This window comes from Podarcis tiliguerta (assembly GCF_965153285.1).
Source record: "Podarcis tiliguerta genome assembly, chromosome: 8".
NCBI lineage: Eukaryota > Metazoa > Chordata > Lepidosauria > Squamata > Lacertidae > Podarcis > Podarcis tiliguerta.
The window spans coordinates 25,050,763-25,078,075 of record NC_139541.1 but is presented as its reverse complement, the minus strand read 5'-3'; the positions used below and the strand labels follow the sequence as shown (position 1 = coordinate 25,078,075).

The 27,313-nt window shown below is 45.7% G+C and overlaps 1 protein-coding gene across 1 annotated transcript in view; it reads right to left on the bottom strand.

Moving 5' to 3' along the window:
- DNAJC11 (DnaJ heat shock protein family (Hsp40) member C11) overlaps positions 1-24,483 on the bottom strand; it is a 54,669-nt gene extending 30,186 nt beyond the window's left edge. The window contains exons 1-4 of the mRNA XM_083452152.1: positions 24,034-24,483; positions 11,620-11,749; positions 7,479-7,552; positions 2,754-2,855 (exon numbers count right to left, since the gene is read on the bottom strand). Of these exons, the coding sequence (XP_083308278.1) occupies positions 2,754-2,855; positions 7,479-7,552; positions 11,620-11,749; positions 24,034-24,108 (381 nt within the window). The 5' untranslated portion in view covers positions 24,109-24,483. The remainder of the gene's footprint in view (positions 1-2,753; positions 2,856-7,478; positions 7,553-11,619; positions 11,750-24,033) is intronic.
- Positions 24,484-27,313: the final 2,830 nt, after the last annotated feature.

Below are 27,313 nucleotides of genomic sequence, written 5' to 3'. Positions count from 1 at the left end.
CCTTCCACTGAACTATGACCGCTCCCCCAGGACAGGGTACCTTTCCAAGGATGCCAACTCCCAACCAAGGAGTGCTGTCTTACTCTATTTACAGAGGAGAAGGTGTGCTCATTCATATCAGCCAGAAACAAATGCTTCCTGCATGTGATTTGTACCACTCAAGAGGGGTGGGGCTAGAGATAAAAGAACAAGCATATCCAGCTTAGCCAAGGATGAAGAAACGTTGTCAAAAGCAGTAGGGCAAGAATTCCTCTGCAAAGGTCCCACCTCCATCAGCCACACCCAGGATAGATCTGACCACCCTACTGTCAGTCTTGACGTCGGATTCCTTAGGCCCAAAAGGAAATGGCCTTTAGGCTGTCCTAGAATCCAGACAGCCTCTTTGCTCTGCAAGTTCTGGGTGCTAAGATAAGGCATAGAAACTTCTATTGGACAGCAACAATGGAGCAGGTTTGGAAGTGCTTTTAAATACCTAATAGGGAAAACAACCCGACACATCATTTTAGTGTACACAAAAACGATGTACGAAGTTCATAACCAATTCACCACACCACAACTGGAGTTAAAAAAAATAAAAATAAAAGAGCAGAACGCTTACGACAATGATGGATATAAAGCACCAGCTGTTCAGGGGGGAAGAGGGGGGCAGATAATGAAAAGGAAAGGAAAGCCACATCTGAAAGACACTTTTTATTTGGGCAAGCTTTTAGCCGCAGGGAATCCGCATTGGTGTTGTGTTATTTCAGCTGCGTGTTTATATCTGCAATATATTTGGCATTTTATACAACTGTTATCTTTTAGGATGCTGTACAATGCTCCGACTTGAAGATACGACCAAATATGAATATAAAAATACATTCCATAGTTTGAGAGAAGACTTTGAAGAGAGGAAATGCTGCTGTGTTCATCAGCCCAGGCTGACTTCACCCGCCTGAGAAAGCTCAGGAATCTTTGCACCAGGCCACTGTCCAAAACATGTGACAATCGTTTAACAAGCAGTTACTGATCTGTAGCCATCTTGATCCAAGGAGGCTCAAGGTAAAGCTCAGCCTAGGGGCTTTAGAAGGTTAGAGATGTTTGGCACCGATTTGAGTCTTAATGCTGGAGCGCTTCAAGACACATCAGTGCACCTAGATGCTGCAACTAATTGCGAACACAGCTGGGAGGCTAGATCAAGGAATCTGGGCCTTGAAACAAGGACATATGAGGGACTGAGACTAGATCTGGCTCAGTGAACCATTGTGGGCCTGGAAGCCTGACTCTCTGCTCTTCCTTGGCCAACATAGGAGTTTCTTCATGCCTGCTGCGTGCCACGATCCAGCTCATGCTACTGAACTTTGAAGTCCTGAACTAAAAGCTGCATGCCTCCAGCTGTCTCAGTAGTTCCAACCATGACCCTACATACCACAAGAAGGACTGGGGTGATGGGCATGCAAGCCCCAGCTCTGTACCACACACACTCCACTACTGTCTATTCTAATTCGCAGCAGCCCTCCAGAGGTCTGATGTGTTCTGCTGAAGATGCTAGGGAATGAATTTGGGGTCTTTGGCATAGAAAGCAGGTCCTCCGTCACCAAGCTAGGTGCCATCCAAGACCCAGTTAAGCCAGTATGCCAAGAGACTGGGTGCACTGGCCCAAGGGATGCAACCGCAGCTCTGCAGCATGTGACTAGGGGCTGCATTTGGCCCGGGGCAGAGGGAAGAGCGAGAAGATTGGCAGGTGGCTGTAAGTAGGAGTTTTACAAACCAACACTGCACCTACACAAATCCATGGCACACCTGGGAAAGGGTCTCCCTGCATTGCTGCTTCTGGCTGACATTTTGACAGCTTTAAAATACACAAGCCTGAAACATGAAAGTGCCTGGGTTTATTGGTTCTTGAGTTGGGAGCAGCTTCATCGATGACGGCTGTTTGCCTGGGAGCATGATTAAGTTATTTCGAAAACGGGCCCTCGCTGTGCCTCTGGACAGATTCCAAAGTTTCTGCACTTGTTTTGAAATTTTGAGTTGCTGCTGGAAGGTTCCTGTGACCTGGCATGGCTGGGTACTTCTCCTGCTTTGATGCCTCCCAGCTCGACTTGGGGGGCATCCTGGGCTGCAACGCTACTGCAGAGCAGCAGGCAGTGGAGAATGCTGATCCAAGAACCGTGAGGTTTCACTCAAAAGCTCTCAATGCACGTGCATAATTCTGTCCTGCAACCTTAATGCCCAACCATTCCTGCCTGTGGCCTCTATGCTTCCAGATCTGCCCCTCTTCATACAGTTCTGGCTCCTACGCCTGGAACTCCGCCCCTCAACACCTAACTGCATGGTGTGATCCCCATCTCACAGTCTTGAGACGTTGTCTGTAACTTAACCTTTTTTCTTTTGGCCTAACTGCTTCATCCTTATTCCCAACCAAAAATGCATTGGCTTACTCACATTTAAACCTTGGTGCACCCAAGCCTCCCTTCTGTTGTTTTCCTTTGCTTCTGGTCACTTACTAGAGAGCAGGCATGTGGTGCTACTTGGGGAGGAATATGAAGACCGCGCTGCAGAGTCAGGAGGCAGCATTCACATCATGATGGTTGAGCTTCTCCAGGACCAAGTGTGTGCCCTTCTGGAAGCCTCATCTCACCTTTCATGCATTTCTCCATTAAGGAAATACCATGACTATGACCACAACATCAACCTAGACACACACACACAAGCTCCAAGCACCTGCTATCTCAGGAACACTTCCTCCAGGCCAAGAGGGCCCTCTAGCCTTTTACCTTGGGGTTAGTCCGCTGCTGAAGCCTCCTCTCTTCCCTCTCTCTCTGCAAACGCTCAAATTCCTCCCTGATCTCAGCAGGCGTCCTCCTCCTTTCCACCACCTGCGGGAGAAGGAATCAAGCATTTAGAGGTTATTTGGCAGCAGGACAGCCAGCAAACAAACAAACAACTGTGGGGCGTTTAATCAGAGATGCAACTGGAAACGCTCGAGGGCTTTTAATTCTCTATAGACAGGCAGGCTCGGAAGGACTTTCTGTTTCCTTTCTTCACGCTGCAACATTCTCTCTCTTTCTGTGTCGTTCCCTCCTAGACAAAAGCACAGAGCTTTTATTGTTTTATTTAGAGTTACCAGTTACACTCCTGGCGCCCAGCTTCGTAAAAACAAATGCACGCAATATGAGACCCTGGCAACCCTAGTAGGGAGCCCACACAAAACATGACGTCCATTGAACTGATAATGTACCAGGATAATATAACAAAACAAGGAGCACCATTCCAAAGAGAGACAACTGCTCAGTGCAGGATATGCCAGCACCCAGATAAATGAATTGCAAGCAGTAAGTTGAGGTTCTTCGGTTTCCTGAGAATCCATCTTACACCAGCAACTTTTTTTTTGTCTTTCAGGCCATAAATGGCAAAGCAGGCACAAATTACAATAATGGTAGCACACGTGTGCATTCAAACATGAGGTTGCTTTCCTGAAGCTCAACAGGTCTGGATCCAGTCAGTTCCTGTATGGGAAACCACCACATGTCCCCAAATGTATCACCCTATGTTCTAGCATGGAAGGAAGGTAGGGTATAAATGTAAGTGAATCTAAGGCCAGCAGCACAAGGCCAATTTCACAGGTAATAATAATAATAATAATAATAAATTTTATTTATATCCCGCCCTCCCCAGCTGAAGTCAGGTTCAAGGCAGCTAACAACAATAAAACAGTACAACAGGGGGTACTGGGGGTTTTGCACTTGTGATAACAATCCTCACTTTTTAGAGTATTTTAAAGAGGAAAGTATCATAACTCAGTGGCAGAGCATCTACTTTGCATGCAGAATGTCACAGGCTTAACCCTTGGGATCTCCAGGTAGGGCTGGGGAAAAAACCCTGCCTGAAACTCTGGAGAGCTGCTGCCAGTTGGTGTAGACAATACTGAGCTACATATGCATACTGTCTAAGGCAGTTTCCGATGTTCAAAGTGCTTCATCTACATTTTCTCAGGAATCTGTACAACCCCACAAGTGACATCAATACTATCTTCCCCCATATTGCAGATGTGGCATGCCTGTGTCTGCTGGTGGTGGTGGCGCTTGCCTAAAAGGACCAAGTGAGTTCATGGCAAAGGTTACATTTGAAGCCGTGACTTCTGGGCTCAGTCTTTGGGTTGTATCCAAGGCTAGCCCTACACAGAGAAGGCCCACTGCATACAACTAAGCTTAGGTCCATTAATTTCAATGCCCTACTCTGAGTAGAATTTGGTTGGATACAACCCTTAGTCACTACACAAGAGTAACTCTCCAAACATGTACCTATAAGACTGCCTAGCCTAGCTGTTTCTTAAGACAGCAACCAAGGCCACAACAGTTTTATTTGACAGGTGGAGATTTGCCTTTCCTAAGGAAGGAGCTGCATTCTGAGTGCCATGGAAATGTAATTTCCCCCGGAACAGAAACATTTCCTTGGCTGCAGAGGCCACCAACTCTGAAGACAGGTTGTAGCAGAAACTTTAAGAGGCCTGAGTTTGGGGAAGAAATCACATCCATTCTCCCTACCCCCAATACCAGGTTCTAAAACTATTTGATGGAAACGAGGGGATTAAATCAGCTGAGTCTGGCAAGGCCAGAAGGGGTGAGATTTGTTGTGGAGAATCCGAACCGCTTAACCTCTGCAAACCTGAATTAATGACTTTAAATTACTTTATCTCTGACATTCCTTGTGGCAGGAGGAAGCAAAAAAATGGCTCCAAGGGTCTCCATTCACTCAATTTCTAGGCATCAGATTATAGAGCAAGTTGCGCATTCCAAACACATCTGACAGGGCTAACTGCAAGGTCAAGAACACCTGCCCCTTGGCATCCCAATGAGGCCAGCAAGAGCTTGATCCATCTTCCGTGTTCAATGCAGTGGTTTTACTGGATACTTTTTAAAAACAGGCTTTCGATTTGTTCTTATTTGTTACATGTTGTATCTGGGTCTGTTCTCCAAAAGTGGCTTTTTCACCTCTCAGACACCATGTGAGCTAAGCAAGCCTGGGAGGGAGGTTTGCTGTAAGCCGAACAGACACAACCTGGGTTATCTGCACACAAACCCGGGGCCACATCCTTTGTCTTTCATCACCATTGTTTACTGCCTCAGCAGCTAGGCATAGATTCAAGTCTGTCCACTAGCTTACAATCTAAACGGCAGCAGACTGGGAGCGGGGGCTGTTAGTATGCTACTGAGAACTAGCGAGGGAAAAATGCCAGATTATAATTGCAAGTTTTTAAAGGGTGAGGAAATGTAAAGACAACTTAACAAAGCTTTGAAACTGTTACACGCAATATTTAAGAAACACTTCCAGTATTCTGAGTGTGACTATTTTTGCTGCTGCTACTGTTCTGTCATTTTATGATAAATCATATTATCAGTGTAGCATTCTTTCTGGTGTATTATTGTTGCAGTTTCCCCCCCATGCATACGTATTCTCTATTCTGGGAACTCGAGGTGAAGGGTAGATTGCAAATGCTTCAAATAAAATGGAAGGATAAATAGAATTCTATGGCAATAATAAGATCCAGAATTTGCTCCCACAAGATGCAGTGATAGCCGCAAACATGGATGCTCTTAAAAGGGGGTTAGACAAATCTGTGGAGGATAAGGACTAGATGGGCCCTTGGCCTTAATCAGCAGCAAGGCTCTTCTTAGGTTCTCATGACATTTCCTGCTCATTGTTTAGATGGTATCACCACCCAAGTTTTGTTCCAGCAACTACATTCCCCTGTCTTCACGCCTCCACCTTAAGCTCCTTGTACTGTATGTACTTTCCAGTGTCTCCACATCCAATGCTCATCTACAGCAACCTTCTCTCTCTGTTGGTTCCTCTCTGGGGCCTTTGCTATACAGGGCCCAAACTTCTTGTCCAGACTAAAACAGCACCCTCAACTCCCCCTGTGCCCTTTTCTCTCTCCCTGATTGATGCTCCCTCCCTTTCCTCCCCCAAAGCTGCTAATTTTAAATAGTTAACTTTCAAATTCTGTACAACACTTAGCAATTTCAGGAACTTGGTCCATAATAACCAGCCCAAATGCTCTTGAAAGTACCAGCCCAAATGCTCTTGAAGGCAGGGGGATCAAGAGTGAGTGGCTAAGAATTTGCACTGCATAACAAATAAGCCATAATAGAGAAGATTACCACCCCAGGCCCCTCACACACAGCCCTGGTGCTGCTCCACGCAGACCCCTTCCTCACTACTTCCCTTTCACCAGCAACTATACCAACATTGACAGGAAAGAAGCAAAAGGCAAGAAAGCTTGAGGGCTCTGAGCACAGGAGTACAGGAAGCTGCCTTATACTGAATCAGATCACTGGTCCACCTAGCACAATATTGTCTACACCAATTGGCAGCGGTTCTCCAAAGTTTCAGGCAGCAGTCTCTCCCAACCCTATCTGGAGATGCCAGGGATTGAACCTGGGCCCTTCTGCATGCAAGGCAGATTCTCTACCCCTGAGCTCCGTTCCTTCCCCATGGAGAATATTGGTAGATGTTTTAAAAAGTAACACCAACTGACTCCCCAGAGTGAAAGCTATTACTGAAGTAGGGCAGGATCTATATTAAACAATTCATCCTGCAGCTGCAGGAACACAGAACCAGCCTTGATGGTGGCTCCATAAAACAAGCTCTGCTGGTTAGGTTTGGCATCAGAGTATGAGTCATGTGATGAAGCTTGTTTTTATCTATGGGGCACTATTCCTGTACAGTATAACATCTCTGAGTGAATATGGAGAGGGGGTGCACTTTGTGTACCTAACAATGAAGGTAGTGAAGTCAACAGATGTTCTTATCACCATTAGATCTTAGGCTACGACCCTGATAAATGAGAATCCAAGTAGCCAACGCTGCCTTTAACCACGCTTCCAGTTTCTTAAAATGCTTGGGTTTGTATCCATTTTCCATCACACAGCTGAGGGAATATGGGCTGTTTAGGATGCGTTTGCACGTAGGTGTGTAAAGTTGCCTCTTTGCACTCCTAACCAATGGCCAACTTCCTAGGATAAATGAGGGTGGAGTAGGATAGATGCACTCTGTGGCCAAGCTCCTCTTCAGGGACTTGGGAGCCTCTCTATCCACAGCACCGCATTTCCAGGCTCAGAGTGACTGTACCCCCAAACCAAGGGTAAAACAAACATTGCTTCAACACACTCAATGGGGCAGAGGGAAAGAATGATCGATTAAGCAGTGGCGGGTTTTGATTTCTTCTGTTGTTTAAACACCACAGCACTGCCACACTGAAGAAACTCAAAAGTCACTTTTCAGTTAATGTTGGATCAGCTTGATGTCCAAGCTGGAGAGCAGGAAAGGATTTTCCACTGGATAGAGAGGGCCATCAACTGTCAGAGGTGAAAGCCTGAGCTTGTCCTGAGTAACACCTGCAGTTTGTCACGTATAGCCCAGACAACACCAATGAAAGTGGCTGACAGGATTCCGAGACTGAACAACTTGCAGGTTCTATCTGGCTGCAATGGTCTTACCTCCCATCCTTCCATTTCGAGGCCTCTCTTTCCATATATGTCATAGATGGCTCTCGTCTGTGGGTCACTGAGCACTGAAAATCAAAACCAAAACATGTTCAGAGAGCGTGCAGCAGTCAAAGCAGAGTTCAGACAGAAGTACACGCACACACACACATGCACACATATACATACTCTCCAGCACCTTCCAAATACATTTTCAGGAAACCTAAAACCAAGCCACCAAGCCCACATTCCGCAAAGACAACGTGGCCATCTGTAGTTCACTGCCAAATATGCCTATGTGGCACACCTCTTTGCAAACCTACATTTACATTTTTAAATGCATGCACCTAGAAAACAAGCTGGGAGGCAGGACCTCTTCGCAGGAGAATGCCAAGCGCGTTTCTAGAACAGATTATTCAAAGCACAACTCTTGGAATGCAAAGGGTTGAGGATTTCCCCCTACACAGACATCACCCATTTCAAGGTCTCTGCTGGATTTCCCTCCCGCTCTTCAAGTGTGTTCCCATGCATCACAAGGCCTAATTAAGAACGCTGTAAACGATTCCGCCCACGTCCAAGCCTAATGGGAGGAAAGGAATGCTGACCATTCAGAAAACACCAGAACCAAATTTCTTTAGCTAATCTCTGGGATTTAATAAGAAATCATTTATTCACCATTTCACTTTAGCTTCCCTTTGGGCCAAACCGCTGGGCGATGAGGACTGCTGGTGCTGCAGTTTTTCTACTGGGGTGGGGGTAGAATCCTGCATGCTCCTAATTCACTTAAGTTTCAGTTACTTCTCCCCAAATTTCAAAAAATGCTGCAAACAAACTATCAATAATTCAGACGCATGCAAGATTCATTCAACCAAACCCAGATAACAGAATATACTCAAAAGGGCAACAGTTTCGATGAAAGACGGAGCGGAAACACACACAGCCCATCTGCCTGTGACTGCAGAGCTGAGAATCTGGAGAGATTGCATTATCTTGACTACGCAGATTTATCACCCAACACACTCCAGAGTTTCCTGATGGCTATTAACATCTAATTTTTTTGGCAACAACCCCCACCCCCGGCAAACTGAGATAAGAGATAAGCTTTTACAGCAGATTGGGGAAAGTCTTTATTTCGGAGAGGAACATCTTCTTCTATACTTAGTTAAGTCTAATTATAGGAGAATTGCATGCCAAGCATAGCAAACAGCATCTCGAGTGAATTATAGCCCATACTTTCGCTGGTGGAAGAAATTCTCATCTCCCCTGTAATCCTTCATGGGAAGCAAAACCAGCTTGATGAGAAGCACTTACAGTTACGACTGCTTCAGATGACTATTTCAGTGCTGACACAGTTGGATTTTTTTTACATTTCCTTTCCACATCATGAACTTCTGTCTATTTTTTGCGCTGAGCAAAATAAGAAACAAAAACTAAAGAAAAAACCCCCAATGCCCCTATTCTGCAATTACACATCATCCCTGCATCTGCCACCAAAAAGGCTCACCAAGGAATCTGGTACTCACAAGGCAGCTCTAGATAAGGAAAGAAGGATGCGCTTGCAGTTGCACACAACTGGGAGTCAGTGGGGTGAGCAGACTATGTTTTAACGCCAAGTGGAAATCTGGGTAACCTTGGAGGCCTCCCCCAACCTCAGTTCTGCTGCCTGTCCAACAGAAAGATCTCACCTTGCAAAGGGTTCCAAGGTCCTTGCTGGGCATGCTCGGCTGACCGCTTACAACAGGGGTGTGGAATTGGATCTGAACAGGGGACCAGAGCATTATTTCCCCTATCCTCTTGCAGACCACACTTCAGCAGGAGTGTGCGGCCACCCAACTGGCAACCACTGGCATGACATCAGGTGGCCCATTTTCGCTCATGTGGTTTGAAATCAAACCATTGCACTCTGCAAGACCTGACCATGAGCAGATAGCCAAAGCCTGCGAAGTACTGTGTGTGATAGTGGGTGCTGCTAACAGGCAGTGCCTGCAATCCCCTTTCTGGTCCACCTGTCGGAAATCACACAGGTTGCCAAGTTTAGGGCAGGTAGCGGTCATTCAGCCAGAACAACCTCATGGACCATGTTCGATTTACGGACCAGACCCTCCCTGCCCATGGCTTGCAGCAAATCCCAGAAGAGCAGATGTACTAGTCCTGTTACAGTCAGCACAAACTTGAATTCTGCAGCACCTCAAAGACTTCAAGAGATCCACTGAGGCACCAGCTTTTGTGGAATAGAGTCTGCTTGCCCTTGCAAGGCTGCCATCAGCACCTATTGAACTGATCTCAAATTGGTGCCGAGACATGGAAGGGTGTAACAAGAAAACCAGTGTGGTGCAGCTGACAAAAGCACTGGACTTTAACCTTGCAATAGCCCCATAGCACATTTACCATATTTCTCGCTCTATAGGACACACCTGACCATAGGACGCACCTAGTTTTAGAGGGGGAGAGCAAGGGAAAAAAATTATCTCCCTCTCTGTGCAGTGCCCCTTCAGCGAAGCGGCAGGAGAAACGGAGCCCTTTCCATTTCTCCTCCTGCTTCGCTGAAGGGGCACTGCGCAGAGAGGGAAAGCTGCGCAGTGCCTCTCCAGCGAAGCAAAGCCATGCAAAGCCTCCGGAGCACAGCGGGACCTCCCGCTGCGCTTTGGAGGCTTCGCGTTGCTTTCGCTGAAGCCATGGAGCCTGCATTCGCTCCATAAGACGCACACACATTTCCCCTTAATTGTTGGAGGGGGAAAATTGTGTCTTATAGAGTGAAAAATCCGGTATGTTCTCTGCACCAAGCTGCTGGAAGGAAAGTGGGGTGCCGAATAATATATAAATATACCTGTCTTTGGACTATACTCGTTCAGCGTTATAATCTTTAAACAGTGCTTTCGGCTTTATAAAAACTGTCCCAGGACCTCAGAAGGGGGCTTGGTACATGAAGCCTCCCTTGGACCAGGGAGACATACTTTTGGTGCATAAACACACAGTTCTGGGGTGGTCAAGAGAAAACCACATGATTTGAAGGGTGGTATCCCTAGGAATCTGTCAAGTAACAGAGGGATTAGTACAGGCAGCAACCATTTTGTGTGTGTTCAATTGGCATGTGACCACCAATGTACATGCTTTTTCTGGCCTTTGAAGGGGGCGGGTTTATGCACGCTCTACCAACATGCGCAAAGACCCGGAATAAAACCCCTGTGCAAATGGTGAGTTGCCCATATGGCAAGAGAACAAGGATGAAAGACCTCTGCGGAAAGTTGGTATTTCCTCAACCTGCTTACTCCACGCTCTTGAGATTCAGCTGAAGATCTCCTGGGAAATGCTGCTCCCTGGCCCACAGAGCAAAAAGTCCTCCACCAACATTCTGCCTGCCTCCTATCAACCATGTGTGTTGAGATTCTGTCCCATAATGACCAAATGCTGGTTCATGTGCTGTAGAGGATCGCTGATCCTACATATGGAAGCCTCAGAGCTGCTGAATTGGCGAGTGGTATGAGGAAGACAACTGACTGCAAATTAGCAACACCTCTGTTCAAGAACTGCATGGCCCTACCAAGCTGAAAGCTAAAACCTGGTGTTGGCTGCTGCACAGAGAGGTTAGACTGGAAGTTGCCTAGAGAAGCATGATTCATCAGTCTTACTCCTGGCTTTCTAGTCTAGTTCGCTAATAGAAAAGAGGATTGGCTTGCTGGCATTAAGAGGTGGTCACTTCAAAACCCTTCCATGTCATACTCATAGAATGAGACTCCATGGTCAGAATCTTTATTGGCTTGTTAGTGTATATCCTTGGGACCCCCCAAAACCACATATATGTTCACTCATAGGAACATACTGAATCGGGCCAATGCTTCATCAGTATGGGCTACACTGACTGGAAACAGCTCTCTGGGGCTTCAGGCAGGTTTCTCTCCCAACCCAAACTGGAGATGCCAGGAACCAAACCTGAGACCCTCCACATGTAGTAGATGCTCTACCACTGAGCTACAGCCCTTTCAACGACTCATTTGTCAAAAACTGATCGTCCAGGTATTGATTCTCTCATATGAAAACGGCAAAAACCAGCTACTGCCTTTAACAGCAAAAAGACTCGCTGTCTGGATTCCAAGCTAGAAAATCCATTGGCAGCTGCTGAGCCGAGGATGGCTGTGAATCTCTGGCATCCACTGACCTTCATAAGCCTGATGGAGAAGGTTGAAGAGCTGCTCGGCCTGCCTCTTGAGCTCTGGGTCCCTGTGCTTGTCAGGATGGTACAGCATACACAGCCTACGGTAGGCGGCTTTCAGCTCTTCCTGAGAGGCCTGTGAGAAGAAAAGAAATCCAATTATAGCACAATCAATGCAGTTAAGCCGCTATCATCTCAAAAATCTGCCCAGAAACGGGAACCCATCAGACGCACTCCGGCGCGTTCTGTTCTGCAGATCGGGAAGCATAATGAAGCTGTGATTTGCTAGGACCGCTTCTCTTGGCATGGTGCAAGAAACCACCAGTCTGGGGCATTAATAATCATAATTTATGTAGCACAGTTCGAGCATTCAAAGCACTCACAATTATCTCAGTATTCCTTACAACAGCCTCCTGGAAGCTCAGCCAGCCAGTACTCTGGATAAAAGTGCCATCAGCATGTACGGGGCTTACAAAGCACAAGACAACAGGGCTCTGCCCCAGGAAACATAAAATCTAAAATAATTGTGCTACTATAATGCTGTTCTTTTGTTTTATTCTACTTTATAATTTAAAACTGGTTTTATATCTTTGCAAGCCATTTTGCATGCACCTTGTTCTAAAAAAGCAGGCTATAATTAACAAAGATTTTGTTCCAAGTGGCAATGAAGATTCAGAAGTTGTGCTGGTTCAGGGGCCTCATAACCTTTATGGCCCTTGTGCCACAGAAGGGGACACTGGAGGGGTAAGGGCCCTGCTTGAGACATGCTTGTGAACAGTCATTTGCCTGTGGCAACTAAGAGTCAGCTCCAAAACTCCCAATGGCTGCACAAAAGAGGCTTCATATAAATGTAAAACAGCATTGGGGACACGGGGACAAGATTTTGCCTTGTAGTGCATCACAGCATGAAGACTGTGGAGCTGAAATACAGTCTCTGAGTGCTACTTTCTGGAAAAGACCCTCTAGGTAGGAGTGGAACCAGTGTAAAACAGTGTCCCCTGATACTCATCCCACAGAGCCAGTCCAGCAGGATGCCTTGGTCTAGTATCAAAACCCGTGGAGAGAGATGAAGAAGCAGAAGCAAAAATGCATTCCCCCTGTCCCACTCTCTATACAGGTTATCCATCCAGGTGACCAAGGCTGATTCAATTCCAAAACAGCACCTGAATGCAGAATGAACTGGATTCAGGTACCGTTTATTTCCGTGTGTAAGACGATGGTTTTTGCTATAAATAAATTAGACAAAAATTGGGTGTCGTCTTATACACGGATAGTGAATGCAGAGAGAGGATGTGCAATTAATGGCAGCAGCAAGCAGGAGATTGGCAGCGGCGATTGGGCGGCTAACTGGTGACTGCGGGAAGGTGATCGGCTGTGGCAACTGGGCAGGCGATTGGAGGCTGTGGCAAGTGGGCTGTTGGTTGGAGCAAGCGGGCAATTGGCAGCTGTGGTGAGGTGTGTGATCAGCAGTGTGGCTGTGGCAAGAAATCAGCAGTGGCTGGCAGGCGGGTGAGTGATTGGCGGAAGTGACCTCCCCCACTCCCCAAAAGAGCTAAACAACTTAATTTCTTAATTTTGAGTTTAAAAAAATAGGGGTCGTCTTATACATGGAAAAATATGGTAATTCCTGCAAGAACTCACTGCTTGGCCAGCACCTTACCCAAGAAAGGGGTACTTTTTATGGGTAGTAATTGTTATAAACCACAGGATCCAGGGTGGGTTTCTTCAGAAGCGGGTGCACCACCCACCGCCTGCTTAAGGGGAGTGGCACTACACCCTCATGTCAATAAGCCTTCACCATAGCCTGGGCCCATCTGGTCAACCCTTCCTGACAGGCTTTTACTAGCCAGGATGGGCAGGGAACAAGAGAGCAGGAAGCCAGTCATTGCAAGAATGCTGCATACATTATCAGGCCAAGTAAAGTGACACTGAATTCCTTGGTGAAGGCACTGCATTGGACACTTCAACTGGAGTTGCAACGACAGTAACATCTAAGGCGCTATGGGAATGGGAGAAACTCAGCAGAAGCACATTTGCTAGCCTTCAAGGTGAAGGCAAGGGTGCAAACTCTAGAACTAAAAAGAATGCCTATTTGTTACAAACAAACAAGCCAAATTCCTTGAAATTCACCATGATTACCCACATGGAGGTACAGGAGCAAAAGAGAGGCTTACGAGGTTGAATGATTAACTTGCAAAGATGGGGGCAGATCTTTTTTCCACACACAAATGCATTCTAACAATATACTTCCAAAGGCCTTCTGCCTGCTCCTTTTGATCAATGCAGAGCTGTTTAGCTCGGAAACAGAAGGTCAGGGTGCTTCACATATAAGGCTAATCCTCTCGCTCATGAACAAACACAGCGTATCAGCAAAAAACTGCAGTTTTTAATACATAAAGTGGGATTTGAGCCATTTCTGGTGACAAACAGGAATTGAGAGATTTCTTCTGTTTCTTATTCATACGTCTTGGTTCAATGACAAAGGAATTGGACAGACCTGCCTGGCTCCTGAGAACACATTGCCCGGTGAAGGAGTCATCCTTCCTGAGCAACTGCTGTCTCTTTCCACTCTCTTGGTTATTAGAATTAAAGTAGATGAGAAGGGAGTGGAATTTCGAGCTCGGCAATGACCTTCTTTAATCAAATTAGTGATAAATGGCTTAATGTGCTATTGATTAAGTAATAGAAATGAGCAGTTCCATTTTTCACAAATATCATGTTCAATAAAATGTTAGATTGGGCCTTTCATCATAAGTGAATCACTAAGGTCATTGGTTCAATATTTCAAGAGTGATAACCTCTCTCCAGCCACTGCAGAAAATACTGACAACATTTCAAATTCTAATGAGATACATAAGTCACTAATAATGATATTTTAAGTTACATTCTTATTACTTAAACTTGGGGCAAAATTAAGAGGCACGCCATCATGCTATTCGGGGGATTAAACTCATTCATTTCACATCTCAATCATCCAGTTACATCTTCGCAGCATGTAAATCTATTACAGATTAAATGGCCATATACTAGCAAATTGCCAGAGACAGGTTTTAGACGTCCTTCTCTTCCTCTTCCCCAGGCCCATAAAGTTTAGTGACCTATTATTCTCAGATTAGCCAGTGCTCTGAAGAGCTGAATTTGCCCTATAAGAAGCTGGGTACAAAATATGGAAACAAAGGCCTACAAAGGCAATGGAGAATTTCTCAATTTCAGCCCCAAAGTACTGTAAATTTAGTTATCTAGCAGAACTGGCTTTTGAAAGCCTCCAGAGAGCTCTGCTGAGAGTCCCTCAAGCCCTTAAGGGGACAGGAAAAGGACACCTGGGCACGGCTTGCTGCAACTACAATAACCCTGCAACTTACATGCATTTAACTTGTGCACATTCAGGTCTACAGACTTGGCAAAAAAAATATTAAAACCGGTGGAAACGAGGCAAGTAAAAAGACTTTGGCAATCCCACCCGCCACTGAACCTAATACGTTTTGACTATATGTGATTTTTGCTTCAGCCATGATCCTGGGAACGTAACCTCCGTGTAAGTTGTAGACTTACTGCAAGATAGCTGAAAATTCATCTCAAAACCAGCCTTTCCAACCTGATACCTTTTGGAAAACAACTTCAATCAGCATGGCCTTGCTACCTAGGGCTGATGGGAGTTGTAGTCCAAAGCATCTGGTTGGCTTATCTCAAGCACATTCACATCATGCAATCATAAGAAGGGAAATAAAGTGCTATACTACTTAGAGACACTGTTACAGGACAGGAGGGGAATCAAATCACAGGTACTCCGTTGTAGAGGGAGTCATACATCACAAGTACCTCTGAAGGTCATTTTGCTAGCACATGTTCTGCTCAATTCTGGAGGGGAACAAAAAACCCTTTAACTCTATTTCAGTGAGCAATAGAGAATTACCCCTAAAACCCGTATACAGCTAGTACCTAACCTCTAGGAAGCTGGCAATAATCCATCTTGGTGCCTCACCACATTGCTGGAGGGGCTGCCTTACACCCAGCACTCCTCTGCACTCGGCATTTCTCCTGCAGAATCAAGTTGACTTGACCTCTGAGATCTAAAGCCACATTGTGACTCAAGATAGACCTTGTCAGCCAGTGGCTGTAATCTGTTGAGTACTACATGGTACTGCTGAGTACTGTGAAGAAGGCTGTCTTCACAGTACTTAGCAGGGAGATTCCATAATAGTTGTTGCAGTCATGGTAGTCACCTTTGTTTTTGTAGAAGGTCACAATGCTGGAGTCGTGCATGTTTTGTGGCACGGAGCCTAATTCCTAACATTGCAAGAGAAGACCGTAGAGGTGTCTCATGAGAGAAGATGGCTTTCAGCAGTTCTGCTGGGATTCCGTCCTGTCCTGGGACTTTCCCACATGCCAGAGAGTTGATGGCATTGTTCAGCTCATTGAAGGAGGGGCATCCAGCTCTTCCAAGACAGGCAGAGATTGGATACTGTCTATTACGATGTCAGAGACCATGTTTTCCCAGCTCTTGGTAGTGCTCTGCCCATCACTTCATCTGCTTGCTGCGGTCTGTGTAGCAAGCATCTTCTTGCAGGGCGCATGCTTGTAGCTCACAAGAGCCTTGTGCTTTGCAGCAATAACAGGCTCCATGTCCTTAATGCCAGCCTCAAACCAGTCAGGGATCTGCTGCTCTCTTTTGCCAAGAGGACACAGCTGTGCTGTAGGTTGCCTCTTTGATGTGGTTCCACCTTACATCAATGCTATCTCTAGAGTAGTTCAGTAGTGCTTGTTCAACAGAAGCAGAGCAGCACTCACTCACAAATTTCGGGTATGACTGTTCTGGCAATGCAGTATAGGTCCTCTTTGGCTGAATAAGAATCTTCTTGCCACCAGGGAGTGAATCCGTGTCACTGTTGACACTCTGGTAGCTCCATGTGACACCAAAAAAGCTTAGTGTCAATTGCCTGGTGACAATCAAGTCCAGCTGGTGGCAGTGGCCTGACCTTGGAGGTCTCCAGAGAGCCAGCGTGGTGTAGTGGTTAAGAGCGATAGACTTGTAATCTGGTGAACCGGGTTCGCGTCTCCGCTCCTCCACATGCAGCTGCTGGGTGACCTTCGGCTAGTCACACTTCTCTGAAGTCTCTCAGCCCCACTCACCTCACAGAGTGTTTGTTGTGGGGGAGGAAGGGAAAGGAGAATATTAGCCACTTTGAGACTCCTTCGGGTAGTGATAAAGCGCGATATCAAATCCAAACTCCTCTTCTTCTTCTTCTTCTTCTTCTTCCAGGATGCTCACTGTTTTGCCTTGGTAGAGAAGAATGTGTTCGTGAAGCAGAGGCTATGATACGAGCACGGCTCAAGCAGCCTTTCTCAATTCACATTCATGTTGCCAATACCAAAGTGGCCTATGCAGTTTTCCCGTGTGTGACCTTCGTTTCCAATTCTGGCATTAAAATCTCCCAGCAGAAATAGGTGTTCTCAGGCTGGGACCTGCCTGGCAGCTTGCTCTAGTGCCTCATAGAACTGGTCCTTGATATGTATATCAGAGTATATAGCGGAAGAGTAAATGCTAGAGAAGTTAACTGGACCAGGGTAGTTGAGAGATAGAGAGGAAGCCCTCTGTCGGCAATTCTATCATAGACAAAAGTGAGTTTCTCCCAGCAATACTTATAGCTTGAATTTGTGGTTCTTCTGAGGCCTCCTTGCCAGAAGGTGTGTTTCTTCTCTGCCATTAAACCTAAGTCTGGTCTCCTGTAAAGTGGCAATGTCAATGTTGAGTGTTTTCAGCTCACAGTCAATGATGGTCATCTTCCACGAGTCATTGACTTGCAGCAGATCGGTGGGCAAGCCAGGACACATGGCAATGACGTTCCAGCTTGCTAGGCACAAAGAGGGTTGTTTCTTTTCTTTGTTGTCTGGTGCAGTGGTTTGATCCCTCACTGAGTGATACTCTGAGCTCTGAGCACCCATTGACGCAGGCAGACAGTGGTGGGTCAGTACCTTATTGACTGGAGGCTGCCCAGCTTAAGGTGGGCAAAGTGTTAGAAACTGAGATATGAAAGCTAGGAGCTAAATGGTACCTTAATCCTAGGTTATGGGCGTAACAATTGAATGTCTAGGCGCACTTTTTTATAACTAGAATACAAAGCAGAAAATGAATGAACTGCAGCTAAAATATTATGCTCATTTTTCACACGTCTATCTAGTTCTTCCCCTGCCCACCCCCTAATGGTCTTAAGAGGGTCTCTTCTCCAGTCTTCAGAGAGTAGCTGGAAATGGGGAGAGAGAAAAAGGGCCTCCTTTCCTTCCACCCTGCAGTTTTAATCTGAAATCTTAGGCGCAGTATTGCACCCAGAGCTCAGAAACTGCTCATGCTAATGAAATTCCATTGCAAAATGCGCCTAGAATGGGAGTTACGAATGCTGGATGGGCTAATTTCTCCCACTGATGAAAACAACACCCGCGCCCACCACACTCCTTAGACTACAAAAGAGCATGATGGCTCCTAAACTGAGGCCTATTAAGACCCCAGAAGTTACTTGAGAGGCTGATGTTGAATAACTGGTTTGCAAAAATGCTACAAATTGGAATGTGGACTGTTTTCTTTTTAAGGCTTTCAGGGAAAGAGAAGCAATTACCTTCTTAAATCCCTTCCCCAAAGTCATCCTTCTGAGCTGGAATCGCCTGGAAGTTGTACCTTGGTTCGGCCTTGATTTATGAGCTACCCAATTAAATGATCTGTCATAACACTCTTACATTTTGAAAGGACAATGACAAGTCCCATTTCTCAGTTCACATATATTTCACGTTTTCATCTCTGTTGGCAAATCACTTGGGAATCATGGAAATGAGTGCTCCCCGCTTCACTACCACCACCACTGCCTTTTCCATTTAATAAATGTGGTTTGTGTTTCTTGTGTTCTAAATGGAAACAAAATTAACAACTATATGAAACATAACATTGACAAAATGTTTTGCCTATAAATCATCATGAATACAGATAGCATTCTGGGAACTGGCTTTTTTTTTTTTTTTGTATTTATAAAAAGGTTTTTTAACTGGCCTTTTAGGGTACAGTCCTTCTAAAGTGAATCAGAAAGATTTGTTTATAAAAATCATTTTTTGTTTCTATACCAAGATATTCACCAGTTAATGAGCAGACACAAGTAAAGTTCAAGGAAGCGCTAGCCCTGTCGCCTGAAGCAATGGAGAACGCCGTGAAGACCACTATCACCTCTCCCTCTCTTCATCTTCTCTTCCCAAAGCTCTTTCATCCAAACCCGTCAGCATCCAGTTCACCCCCCCTCTGACATCCTCTACTTTGTCAAGTGCAGAACAGAGCTGAACTATTATTTCTCATGATCTGGACACTCTGCTTCTGTTATCACAGCTTAAGGATGCATTAGCTATTTCAGCAACCATGCTTCACTGCTGATTCATGTTCAGCTTGTGATCAACTAAAGACATCAAGATGCTTTTCACGTATACCACTGCAAAGCCAGGTCCCCCTATTCTGTACCTTTGCCTTTGATACTTTGCACCTACTTGCAGGACCTGACATCTATCTCTGCTGAGTTTCATCTTGCTGGTTTCTGCACAAGTGTTCCAGCTTGCCAAGATCATTTTGAATCTTGATTTTGTCTTCTGCAGTGTTATCTATTCCTCCTGTGTTTGTGTCACTTGCAAATATGATAAGCATTCTCTGCTCCTTCAGCCAAGTTTATAAAAAATTTTCAACAGAACAACGCCTAGGACAGAGTCTTATGGCCTCACTTAACTTGCATGACAGCCCCAACAATGACTGCTGTTGTGAAAGCAAAGTAGAAAACAGTTTCAGTATTGTATATAATAGGCAGCACCCTTGCCAAGCACTGTTTTAGTCTCAATGCAAGTTAAGCATAAAAAAACCAATTGCCAAAGTTTAGGCAGGGAGGAGGGAGTTTTTCTTACTGCCACTGAAACCTATCAATATACAGTTTAGCAGCTAATCCGCTAATCCCTTAAGCCTTTAATAGCCGCTAAACCGTTAATCCGCTAATAGGGTTGCTTCGCAAGACGAAAAAACCGCTAGACGAAGAGACTCACGGAACGGATTCTTTTCGTCTTGCGAGGCACCACTGTATATCCAAGAAAAGAATTGGTGGCTAATAGGCACCATGGAATAATAATGGTACAAGAACAAAACCATTAAGTCAGATTTGGCAACAACATTAAGTTTTCCTTTAAAACAAGCTTCTAGTGCATCTTTATGAACAACGTGATTAAGTTGGATCTGACCTACGAACCACAGCATCACATTGTGTCAGTCTTTAAAGTGCTATGGCTGCTATTTCTCTTGCAATCTGGGTACAACTTTGGAATCAACCCATAATAGATGGCTACACTATCAAAATAGCTTGAGAGCAATCTTACAAAAAAATAATAATGGAAAGCAGCCTAACAGCCATCTTACACACTCAACTCTGTGATTGTTTTCATTTCATTTTTGCTTCCATAGCACCAGGGAGACACTCTGGTCCGTGGCACTGGATTCTCCAACCGACCCCTTTCCCCACTCCAATTTCCATGTGCTCAGCATAATCACCTGTTGTTTCTTGGCCATTTCCTCACCTGGCAAAATCTCATAAATGATACTGAGGGATGGATACAAGCAGCTACTAAAGGACACCACACTGGCATGGTACATTGCCCTACCGGCGCTGTCCCTCTACAGCATTAAAGGAAATGCTGATAGCTTAGGAGGGAGATGCCAACATCCATCACTCTCTTGTCACCATTCTAAGTAAATCCTGCAAACCTTTTACTCTGGTAGCAGTCTCATGGCAGAGAATATGGAAGCACACAGAGTACTAAAAATAAAATAATGTAAGTTATGCACAAAACAGAAATCAAAGAGATATTCTGGGACAATATAGCTAGGCTCATGCCAAACCCAAAGGCAAGGTATACTATAAACCACAGTGTGTGGGTGCTGAAGTATTCCTCCAGTTTTCCTAGTGAGACTGAATAGAGGTGGTGGCACTGAACACGTATGGTCGTACGACCTAGCAGCCCAAGGTCACACCAGCACTGTACTTCTATTGTGAGGAACTACCATAAAATAAGAAGGGGAAAAAAGCATCCTTTTGAACAAGAGCCAGTCTAGGAAATGGTTGCTGTAGAGGCTGTGTTGGGGCTTGAGTGTGCAGCAGATGGTCAAAGGAAATTCACTGAAAGTGGCTGTTTAGACAGTTTGCTTGAGCTGCTCAGTTCATAAAATGTTTATTACCTTCTCCTATGGTTTTCTGGAACACTGCCTGTGATAATATCTGGATGGCTGAAAGACCATGGTTTATTGCATCCAGCGAACCCAACCTCAGGCCATTTCTGTCTGGCCCATGCATTTCTACATTCTATCCTCTTTCCAAGGTAGTACATTCATGGTAATGTAAACTTTCCAGAGCTCTGTAGAAGCTGACCCTTATAGCTTTCCCGGAGAAGCAAGCTGACACATAGACTGGGTTCTGAGATGTGAGGTTCTCATTTATGCAGTTCTCAAAAACAAAGGGGCAATGATGAAAGGGAGCTGCAAGCTTGGGCTTTTCATCACTTCTTTCTTCTTTCCAAAAGACTGCAGTGGCCTTTGGGGAATATTTATCAAAGTCAAGATCGCTGCCATTATCAACTTTATTGTGGTGAAAATGCAAATGACATGAATTTGCCTCCCCACTGTGTAGGGAGAAGAGGGAGGGGATGGACAGGGATATTTCCTTCTCTTTGAAAGAAATCCTCTGTAAGATTTTTACTAGTTTTACAAACCTCTATGAAGCTTTCCAGCTGTTTATGGCTCAGATACAATAAGCCCTTAATTTAAATCCCCAGAATATGAACCATCCCTCAGTGCTGTTGATTAAAAACTAAAGATGTTGAAGCCTCTCCAGTGATATAATGAATGTTTGTGCTAAGGTGGGGAATGCTTAAAATTAGCAAGAAATTCTAGACATGTTCACACATTTCAACTTGAAAAGTATTTCTGAATTGCCCAAGTGAAGTCCCATTCCCCAGTGGGAAGCAGAGACTCCTAGTGTTACCTGGGATGCCTGCGGTGGTAGCAGTTTCCGTTGCCCATTGCTCTTATTTTTCTTGTTATCTCGGGCTGTTTGCCTTGTAATTTCCTGCCTGGCTGATCTCCACCTCACCCTCATATTCTCTATTGGGTGTTAGAAATAGGAAATCCCTTGCTATTGGATCATTTCTATTTAAATAAATACAAATCTTAACACCAGCAAGCACATGTGATAATTAACAGATCTGAGGTCATAGTGGGGAACACAATGAAAATGGCAAAATAGGGTAACCATAAAGATGAAGGAGTTGCAGTAACTCCACCACAAAGGTTACAACATTTGGGACATTTGGTCTGGTGAAAAAATGTGAGTTAAGAGGGAACATGATAGAGGTGTAAAAGAACACAGAAAAATAAACTATTCCTCTCTCATAACACTAGAACTTATGAATATCCAATGAAGCTGAATGCTGGAAGATTTGGGAAAGATAAAATAAAGTACTTTTTCATGCAGCACATAGTTAAACTATGCAATTGACATTCAGAGGAGAAAGTGATGGCCACCAATCTGGATGGCTTTAAAAGATGGATTGGACAAATTCATTTAGGAGATGACTATCAATGGCTACTAGCCATGATGTCTATGCTCTCCCATCTCAGTTGGAAGGCTGAAAGCCACAGGAGGTGAGAATGCTCTTGTGCTTGAGTCCTGCTTGATGGCTTCCCGTTGGGGAATCTGGTTGGCCACTGTGAGAACAGGATGCTGGACTCAATGGGCCATTGGCCTGATCCATTTTAAGGACTTTAACAAAGTGGAGGAGGTGACTGTCAGGTGGAGGGATGTCAGGGAAACAAATCCTATGAAGAACTGTTTAAAGACTGGAGAACAGAAGATGAGACATGACAGTGCTTCACATATCTGTCATACAGCAGATGGAGCAGGCTTGCTTACTGTTACCTTTAGAAGTCAGGACTAGAACCAAGGGGTGGAAATTGGGTACTACACAGGATGGTTCTACTCTGCCTCTATGGTTGGATGTAGCATGCGGGGAATTACAAAGGAGAGTACTCTCATTGTACTCAGGTCTTGCTTGTGACCTTGCTGTAGGCATGGTATTGTATGAGTTATGATGGTTGTGTTCTACCTCCACTGTTGGAGGCAGTAATGCTTCTGAGTAGCAATTGCTGGAAACCACAGGCAGAAAGAGTTTTCTTGTGCTCGGGTCCTGCTTATGGGCTTCTCACATTCATCTGGTTAGCATTGGTGAGAACAGGATGCTAGACTACATGGGCCATTGTGTGATTTTAGAGCATTCAGAGTCCTTGGCATCCATTTCCCCCTATAAATGCACACAGTAGTTTTGTAAAATAGGCTGGTGTGATTATCCCCATGTTGCAGTGAGTTGACTGTAGACAAGCATGGCTTGTCTTGGGTCGTGTAGTGACTTCATGGCTGAGAAACTGATGAAGGCTAAGGCTATCAGTGGCTACTAGGCACAATGACTATGCTCAGCCTCCATGGTCAGAAGCAGTAATACTTCTTAACACCATTTTATGGGAATCACAGGTGCCGAGAATGCTGCTGAACTGCTTTGAATAACAATGCTAATATAACATACACTGTTTAAATTCTTAACTCATATTTACAACCTCTCCTTGTTGTTTTTAAAAATAAATTTTAATAGCAAACAAAGGTAGAAATTGCATTCGTGTCTCTCCTATGAGGAAAGCTTGCCGTGTCTGGGACTCTTCAGCTTAGATAAAAGGCAAGTAGGAGGAGACATAAAATTTTGGAGAAAGCAGATAAAAGTTTTTCCTCCTCTCTCATGACACTAGAACATGAGGACTTCCAATGAAGCTGAATGTGGGAAGAAGATGCACGACAGATACAATAAATGACTTCTTTACGCAGTGCGGTTTTACTATGGAGCTGCCTCTCGTAGGATGGGATAATGGCCAACTTGGATTGCTTTCATAAAGGATCCGACAAATGCATGGAGGAGAGGGCTGTCACTGGCTACTAGCCACGATGGCTATGCTCTGCCTTTGTGGAGCTGCAATGCTTCTGAATACCAGTTGCTGGAAGCCACAGGAGAGTTGCTCCTGTTGCATTCAGGTCCTGCTGGCAGCTTTCCCACCGAGGCATCTGGTTGTCCACTGCGGGAACAGGACGGTGGGCTACATGGCCGGCCCTACGCCGCCCTGGCCTGGCGCTCCTGCTGCTGGACCTCTCCTGCGTCCTTCGCAGGTGCCCATTCTGTGACCCGCCCCTCCCCCGCTTCCCCCCTCAGTGACTCGCCCGCTCCGCCTCTCCTACCCAGGCCTCTCCTTTCCCCCGACCGGCTTGTGAAGGCCGGCCGCCTCCGCCACCGACACCACCGCACCCACCACCGGCGCCTCACCTCCCGCCGCACGTTCAGCAGCGAGTAATAGTCCTCGTTGTCCGGCGCCTCATCCACTGACGAGGCCGCCGCCATCTTGCCGACCTCTCACCCGCACTCGCGCATGCGCCGGCGGGTGGCGGCAGCAGGCCGCCCGGCCGCCGTCCTGGCCGCTCTAGGAAAGAGGAAAGCTTAAGGAGGCCTCTTGGCTGCAGCGCCCCCTGCAGACACGCCTTTAGAAAAAAGTGGCAGGGAATGGAAAGGGGGGAACGCAAGACAGCGGCGGGAGGGCACAAGGTCGGGCGAGGAGGACCGCATGTGCAGAAGCGGGAAACGCGGAGCGGGGGGGAATGAGCGGCTCCTGAGAGAGCTTTCGAAGAGGCCACCGCGTGGATCTCGGCGCGCATGCACATTGCCCCTATTGCTCTCTCTGGCTTCTAGGGGAAAGCGACGCACCGCCCTCTGGTGGGCGGGGATATTTGTAGCCCCGCCTCCCTCCGACTCAAACTGCAAGGAAGGTGTTAAGTACAGTATTGAGGAGTTTGGGAAAACATTCCAGCAAAGTACATTAATCGGTTTTGGAAAATGAAGCATCAGTGATGCAGCCCAGGCAGTAACCGGGGATCTCTTCTGTAGCAGTTAATTAATGTGAATAATAATATTCATGATTTAAAAGATTTAAAATATACTAATAATAATTATAATCGGGATCCTTTCCACTTTGGTGGTAGGATGCAGCCCTGTGTTGGGGAGAGGATAGGCTGGTGTGCACAATGTTGTAACATACTCAAGAAACCCACACACTTCATTCCGTATTGATAAATCCCTTGAAACTACCCGTGCCTGTTCTATACACATCCCTAATAATTTACACCATCTACAATCACCACTTCAACTGTCTAGAAAGGGGGGGGGGGGGTTGGCGGCATCGGCATAAATCCGTCTTTTTGCCATCCTTTTAAACGCTGAATATCGTATACATTTCAAAAGGTGGTTAAAGTGTTTTAGGGTATATCTACACTGCAAACTGACCAGGTTTATATCAATTTCACTGTTATGGCTTGCTGTAAAGAGCCCTGAAGTTTGTTGAGATCCGTGATATAGATCTTTTGAAGATCCCGTCGGAAGAAGATATGTAATGGACCAGGATCAGACTAAAGGAGCCCATCTACCAGGCATCTATCCTGTTACCAGGAGTGGCTGCAGTCCGGGATGCCCGCAAGCCAGTCTGGCTGCTGTCCCTCAGTGATGGGCATTGCAAAGTGTTCTGGCTCAGAGAAGTCTTTCGGCTTGCCATCCCCACTGCTGGACACTTTCAGGCAACTTTTATTCTGATTGGTTTGCGCAAAGGTTATACAACAAGGGTTTGCGTTGCAGGGAGGAGGAAAGGGAGAGAGAAACCCTGTTACACAAGCAGAAGTCCTTGTGCAGGGCTTCTGATAATGAACTCCTTAGCTCCACCCAAAATTATTTAAATACATTACTAGCAGGAAAGTAGCTCGGGAGGCAGTTGGAGCTTTGGACGACAAGGGATTCCAAGGTGTGCTAAAGTAGGAAAAGGGGACTGCAGAGAAGCTGAAAAGGAATAAAAGAACTACCAGCCTCTTAGCAACAATTGCTCTTCTGCCTCCCTAGGTCAGAGGCATCCTCTGAATACCGCTGGCTGGAAATCACAACAGAAGAGAGTGCCGTGTTGCACACATGCCCTGCTTGCTGACTTCCCAGAAGAGGCCATTGTGATGGCTTTAAAAGAGGATTAGAGAAATTCATGGAGGAGAAGGCGATCAGCAGCTACTAGCCAGGATGGCTGTGCTTTGCTTCCAGGGTTGGAGGCAGCAATGTTTCTGAATATCAGTTGCTGAAAACCACAGGAGGGGCCATGGTGGGAACAGGATGCTGGACTCAATGGACCATTGGCCTGATCCAGCAGGCTTGTCTTATGTTCTTAACTTTGCTTCAAGCAATTGCTATCCCGTATTTTTCACTTCATTTCCCCATTACTTTCCTTACTGCAAAAAGCCCAAGGGTGTTTTTTTGTCCTCGGGGTATTATTATTATTATTATTATTTTGGAAGCAGGTTTGTTGGGCAAGAGCAGCAAATCTGCTCTAATTGCAAAACCTGGATTTATTGCCTCATGCTTGAATCTCAATTGCAAGAGAGCACCAATCTGGCAACAGTCTAATCTCCTTTGAAAACCAGCTAAGCTCCTGCCTGCTGCCATCACCTGGCGGAAGAGACCTCCATACATTAAGCGTGCATTGTGGAAATAGGCCCTGCCTCCTCCCCATATTTCCTGAATTTCCTGCCAATCAGTTTCAAATGTCTACAGTTCCCAGAATTCCCAGGAGAGATGGAGCTGCTAGGAAGCCAATGCAAATTGATAGCATGTTATATATGTCTAGATTCCTATAGCAAGGGAAAAGAACGTAGCAGTCCTCCTTGTTGCTGGTCTGGAACTCCCATCATCTCTGACCATTGCCCACATTGGCTGGGGCTGATGGGAGCTGGAGTCCAGCAACATCTGGAGGGCCACAGTTTCCCCATTGCTGCCTCTATACCTGTGTACACACTGCACCTTTGAAGCACATTTCCCCCCTCAAAGAATTATGGGATAGAGAGACTCACCTGCGTGGAAAGCTTGCATCAGTTGGGACTTTTTAGCTTAGAGAAAAGGTGAGTAAAAGAAGACATGAGAGAAGTTTATGAAATTATTCAGGGCTTGGAGAAAATGACTGGAGAATTATTGTTCTTTCCTCTTTCTCTCATCACACCAGAACTCGACGTGGACATCCAACGAAGCTGAACATTGGAAGATTCAAAACGGAAGAAATAAAGTACTTCTTCACACAGTGCATAGTTAAACTATGGAACTCACTGCCACAGGAGGCAATGGTGGCTTTGAAAAAGGATTAGACAAAGAGAAAGCGGTCCGTGGCTGAGATGGCTGTGCTTTGCTTCCAGCCTGGGTTGGAGGCAGCAATGCTTCTGTGTATCAGTCGCTGGAAGCCACAGGAAGGGGAGGTTGCAGTCGGAATACAGTGGTACCTCGTGATACAGACACTTCAGGTTACAGACACTTCAGGTTACAGACTCCGCTAACCCAGAAATAGTACCTTGGGTTAAGAACTTTGCTTCAGGGTGAGAACAGAAATCATGCTCTGGCGGTGTGGCGGCAGCAGGAGGCCCCATTAGCTAAAGTGGTACCTCAGGTTAAGAGCAGTTTCAGGTTAAGAATGGACCTCCAGAACAAATTAAGTTCTTAACCCGAGGTGCCAGTGTACTGCAGCCGGAAGCAGTGT